Source organism: Cryptomeria japonica, chromosome 4 (genome assembly GCF_030272615.1).
Source record: "Cryptomeria japonica chromosome 4, Sugi_1.0, whole genome shotgun sequence".
Classification (NCBI taxonomy): Eukaryota; Viridiplantae; Streptophyta; class Pinopsida; order Cupressales; family Cupressaceae; genus Cryptomeria; species Cryptomeria japonica.
In genome coordinates this window covers 66,670,874-66,676,264 of record NC_081408.1, presented here as the reverse complement: position 1 = coordinate 66,676,264, position 5,391 = coordinate 66,670,874, and the positions used below count along the sequence as shown (strand labels likewise).

Here is a 5,391-nt window from a genome sequence, read left to right as displayed (position 1 = left end):
GGATCCTTAGAAAGGCTACGAAATAGAAAATAGAATCAATGCCCCCAAAGCATAGAGACAAAGAGAATTATTACACTACTTAAAAAGAGAGATAATATGATAATATAATAATTATCCCAACTCTAATTTTATATTTAATATTGATCCTAACATTAAACCAAATGAACCCTAATTGTAACCCTAACTAAAATTGAACCTAATCCTAAAGCTAATTGAATATAGATATGATAATTATAGCTATACTATATTATATGCTTATTAAATTGTAATTAATAAAAATAACATATATTACTGTCAAAATAACAAATGTAACGTAATATTATAATAATAATAAATGCTAACCCTAACCCTAATTATTATGATTAATGTATTATATTAGATTGAAGATTATATTAATATTATATTTATATTAATGTATAGTATATTATAATAGTGTTATGTTTAAATGTATATTATATTATATTTGAACTATTTATGAAATTATATTATATTATAAGGGATGAGGCTGAAATTGCCTACCCCTCAGTCCTTGGCTATTAGCCAAAAAGGTTTCAGCCTATAGACTAGTGCCCCTTTATTAGATGACAAAAACTACTTTATGAAAAAATATTTATCATATTATATAATAAATATAATGTAATGATAAATAAATATAATATAACATATATCGCTGTTATAATATAATGCAAAAATAACATGTACTAATAATCTAATAATATTATAAATATTAATATAACTTAATAAATATTTTCTATATAATATTATATGATAGAATATTTAATATTATACTTAATTAAAAATATAATAATAATACGTAAATGCCAATAATACATAGAAATGGTGCATGGTTCTCCATGACTCACTCCCGAAAAGGTTATTACAGCGTTCGTTGAATTTTTATGATGGAAAGCAAGGAAGGATAAAGTGAAATAAAAGTATAGCAAAATCTGTAGCATGATAAATGGCATGAGACATAAGGATTCTACTCGGGAGTTCCCCATCAAAGAATTAGTCATTTTTTATTATTATTATTATAATAATTAAACTAAATTTAATAATTAAAATAAAATTAAAATTTTAAAAAAATTATAATTCTTAATTTTTTTATATATCAATTTTTTTCTTATTTGACATGTTTGTATTTAAAAAAAAAATATTAAAAAATTATTCAAAATAAATAATTAACATCATATTTAATTAAAGATTAATAATAATACCTATATGTTAGTAATACATAGAAACAGTGCATGTTTTAGATGAGTCACTCTCCATAAAATGACATTGATGTCAAAACCTAAATTTAAATGAATATTAAATCAAATTGAATCTTAAACCAAACGGAACTCTAACTCTAACAATAAATCAATTCAATGTTAACCATAATCCTAACTCAAACCGTATCAAACCTAAACCCTAAAGCTAATTAAACATTAAACCAAATTAAACCTTAAATAATAAAGAATCCCAAGCGGTTTAAGCCAAGAAACGTGGTTAGCACCCTTTAAAGACTAAAACTAGTAAACTTGACCGCTGGATACTCTGCGCCCTAATCCAGCTCAACGATAAAATCAGAACTCATTTTCTTACTTGCCCGGCAAGCAAAGTTATGGAAACGTAAACCGCCAAGAAAACGGCACCGAATGAGGTGGGCGGTGGGTCTATATCTGAGACTTGTTTGAACGATCCTGTTGCGTGGTAGTACACAGAATATTGTTGTTGTGCCGGTTTTGTTTGGGCTTTAATGGAGCTTTGAATCTCAGCGGTTTATATTTCAGTTTTCATTTCAATGTTGTAAACTTTTTATAGAATAGAAGGAAAAATAATTCTTTGCTCCGCTTTAAAATGGATGCCAAAGGACAGCTTCTGTGTCCATCATTCCTCGACAAAGCCAAATTGAAGCGAAAGAGGGCTGTAATCTCTTATGTGAATGCGAACAAGCGGTCATTAATGTCCCCTGCAAAAAGGCCCAAAATGCCCAACGGATTTATTAACTGTTGCTCCGACGAGAAGGCGGTTGTGGAAAATTACAGTAGTTTTAAAAGAAGCGGCATTCCGGCCCGTGTTATGTATTTCTGCGAGGGCGACTGGATGGATTTCCCGTCTGAAATTGCTGTGCTGGTCAAGCAGGCTTTGCAAGACGGTAAGACAGCTGTGGAGGTCACCGTTGACGGTGTTTCGTGCTTGTTGGATTTTCTGTATATGTTACAGATTGATCTAAAATCGGGCGCGCAGAGATCCATTGCCTGGATAGACATTGATGGAAAATGTTTTTCCCCGAGAATTGTCTGTCACGGGATGGGAGAATTGAGTTCTCTGTCTGTTGACCTCAGATTCCATGGCGCCGATGTATTGGGTGTCGAAAATTGTAAAGTAGTTACTGAAGATCCGAAATTTGTCAAAGCGGAGCAGGGTTCTTCTGCTAGGGTTTGCGCTGCAAATGAGGCTTTTGAGGGCGCGGGAGACAATTTGATTAAGCTGGTTGATGATGATCGGGAATTTGCGGATGTGAGAAACAAGTTTTTAGCTGGTCTTAAAACGCTTGCCACTTTTACAAGCGTTATTGGAATTTATCGCAACTCGCATCGCAGTGTTTCTGGGCGATCCCGATTGCATGTTTTTCAGCGGTCCGTGGATATCATTACCAGAAAGAATGGAGGTGATGGAAATATCCAATATGCCTGGCACGGAACCTCTAGGGATGGTGTCTGTGGTATAATAAAGCATGGTTTTGGGCAGCCTATGATCCCTAAACATGGTGCGGTTCTTGGTAAAGGAGTCTACCTTGCACCTGCAAATTGCTCGTATGTTAGGTAAGGAGAACCTCTTTTTATATTGTTCTCTTTTGTTATACTACTATTTGAAATTTTTTAACAGTCAGTTAATATATATTTTGAAACTGTGTTATGTAAATTTATTATCCGCCAATATAGGTGCCCAAGTAGCAAATAATTTGTGCATCTGCACCACTTGTGCTGTGGATGTCATCCAATAGTTTTTCTGTTCCAGTATTTTGAATGTTAGTTTTGCACTTTGCAGTGCATTATACTCTGATATTGACGAAAATGGTGAACAACACATGATGATGTGTCGCGTAATATTGGGGCATACGGAGCTGGTGAAGCCTGGCTCACGGCAATGCCATCCTAGTAGTGAAGATTTCGATACTGGCGTAGATGATCTTACTAATCCAAGGCGTTATATCGTCTGGAGTACACACATGAACACGCATATATTGCCAGAATATGTTGTTAGCTTTAGGGTTTCTCCCCATTTACATGGTAATGTTTTTCTCTCTTTGTGCCCAAATTTGGAATGTTTAGTTTGTTATTTTCTCTAATTGAAATGGACGATTACTTGGAAGAAATTATCTGTAGCATTCGCCAGACGTTTGATTGCTCTATGTTGCGATTTGCGTTTTGCAGAGCATTGGTCTAGATTCAAAGCAAGACAACATGCAATACCAATGCTTGAGACTGTAAGTCTATTTTGTTTTCCTTATTTTGTGCAACTAGCTCAGTATTTCGTTGACCCCTGGCAAGAGATATCGTCTCACAATATAATGAATAGGATTTCTGTTAGGATTGATAATGTCTACTTACAAGAAGATAAGAGCCAAGCAACGACCATCTCCATTTTGAGTTAATAACCGCAAATCTCCATTTTGAGTTAATAACCGCAAATCTCCATTTTGAGTTAATAACCGCAAATCTAGCTAGTATTGTCTGCTAAGTCTCTCCCAGAAGAATCAACAGTTTTAACTGCAAAGAAAGAGTGATCTTCTTGAAAGGTTGACTTCCATGGGAAAGAAATTTGAATCAATAAATTACAGTCTGTCGTACTTGTTTAGGAAGCTTCTTTATGATTCAAACATATCCTTCTAGAACACCTTTTCCGTGCAATCCACTGCCTTATGATTATTAATATTATTTCCTTTTGATTGCATGTGACACAAGCAATGTCTTTGATTCCTGTCCTCTTATATCTTGACTTGACTGTTACTGCTAATATCTCATGAATGAGTGTCATCCGAAAAATACATCCATTTTCGGCTTACACATATTTATTCTTTAGATTTAGTTCTAATTTACAACTTTTTTGGCTGACATATATCTATCGATGAGTATATAATTTACTATTGTCCCTGTAGGTGTATATCATTATCTATTATGGTACTGTTTCAACTTATTTTTCTAATGAAGATTATTTATTGGGTTTGTTACATAGGATGGAGGTCGGCAGTCTTATCCCGGTTTAGATAAGAAATCAGAGCAGCCTTGTCCTACTTTAATAAAGGAATCACGACATAATATGCATCTCCCGATGCCAACTTCTGCTTGCGTGTCATTTCCAAGATTTTTTAACTTCCTTGACAAATTCCTATCTTCATCAAGTATCAGTATGCTGAAGAAGCATCGTGCTGATTACGAGGTAGATCTTTCCATCATTGTTTATGCTTAAGATGGTTTTTCTCTGATGTACTCAAATAAAAAAGTAGTAAACTCTAAACAAACATGATGTTTTGTGGTACTCCAGGAAAGAAAAATTAGTCGAGAAGACCTCATAAGAAGCGTGAGAATGATTGCTGGTGATAGGCTGGTTATTGCAGCTCTAACAATGTTTAGAGGTCAAGTACATCCTTCAATGGATGAAAAGATCAGTGCTGGACCAAAAAATTTAGCCGCTGGTGGCTTCGAAGTTTCGAACAATGTTACTGAAAGTTCATCGATGCGACTCAAAAGTTGATCTCTACATAGGTTATACAGAAGACAATCTTGCGAACAATGTTGCTGAACGTTCATCGATGGAACTCAAAACTTGATCTCTTTAAACAGAAGACCTTCTTTCCGTCAAACATGGAGAATGATAATGTATCATTTTTGGAAGCTCCAGATTTTTGACTGTATGTTGCCAAGCTGCTTGTGATTTAGGTAATATCGAGACTAGGGGAGGTCCTTATGTAAACTAGTTTTGATAAATAGGGTCATGGTCCTGACTCCTTGATGACAGGAGTGACATTTTGGAACAACTATCCCATTTTATTTTGTGCATGCCTCTATATATTACACTTATTTCGCAATTAAATTGGAGCGATGCGATCTGATGGTTGGATTTCGATTTCTAGTCTCTTGACTATCTTTTTTATCTTTTTTATCTGTGATCTGTGTATATTTGCTATGTAATTTGTTTGTTTTAACTGTTGGGCAGTTTATGAATCTGTTATGTGTAAATTGTTTAATTCTTCTGTGGGATTCCAGAGGATTAAAAAAAAAGCTGATTTACACACATGAAAGCCCTGTAGTAATTATAAAGCAGTAATCTCTTAAAAGCTTTAAATTTTAAAAAGCCCTATTATAATGTCATTATAGTTCAAATATATATGCTAAATCATAT

General features: G+C 33.9%; 1 protein-coding gene across 1 annotated transcript; it reads left to right on the top strand.

The window, feature by feature from the left end:
- The first annotated feature begins 1,531 nt into the window (after positions 1-1,531).
- Positions 1,532-5,115, top strand: LOC131077891 (probable inactive poly [ADP-ribose] polymerase SRO2). The gene is made up of 5 exons (XM_058015488.2): positions 1,532-2,810; positions 3,037-3,278; positions 3,423-3,475; positions 4,225-4,428; positions 4,534-5,115. The coding sequence occupies exons 1-5, from the start codon at positions 1,843-1,845 to the stop codon at positions 4,741-4,743; spliced, it is 1,677 nt and encodes a 558-aa protein (XP_057871471.2). The 5' UTR covers positions 1,532-1,842; the 3' UTR covers positions 4,744-5,115.
- The last annotated feature ends 276 nt before the right edge of the window (positions 5,116-5,391 follow it).

Coding starts and splice junctions, on each gene's coding strand:
- LOC131077891 (XM_058015488.2), top strand. CDS start 1,843: ATGGATGCCAAAGGACAGCTTCTGTGTCCATCATTCCTCGACAAAGCC. Junction 3,279..3,422: donor GGTTTCTCCCCATTTACATG/GTAATGTTTTTC, acceptor TGCGTTTTGCAG/AGCATTGGTCTAGATTCAAA. Junction 3,476..4,224: donor CAATACCAATGCTTGAGACT/GTAAGTCTATTT, acceptor TTTGTTACATAG/GATGGAGGTCGGCAGTCTTA.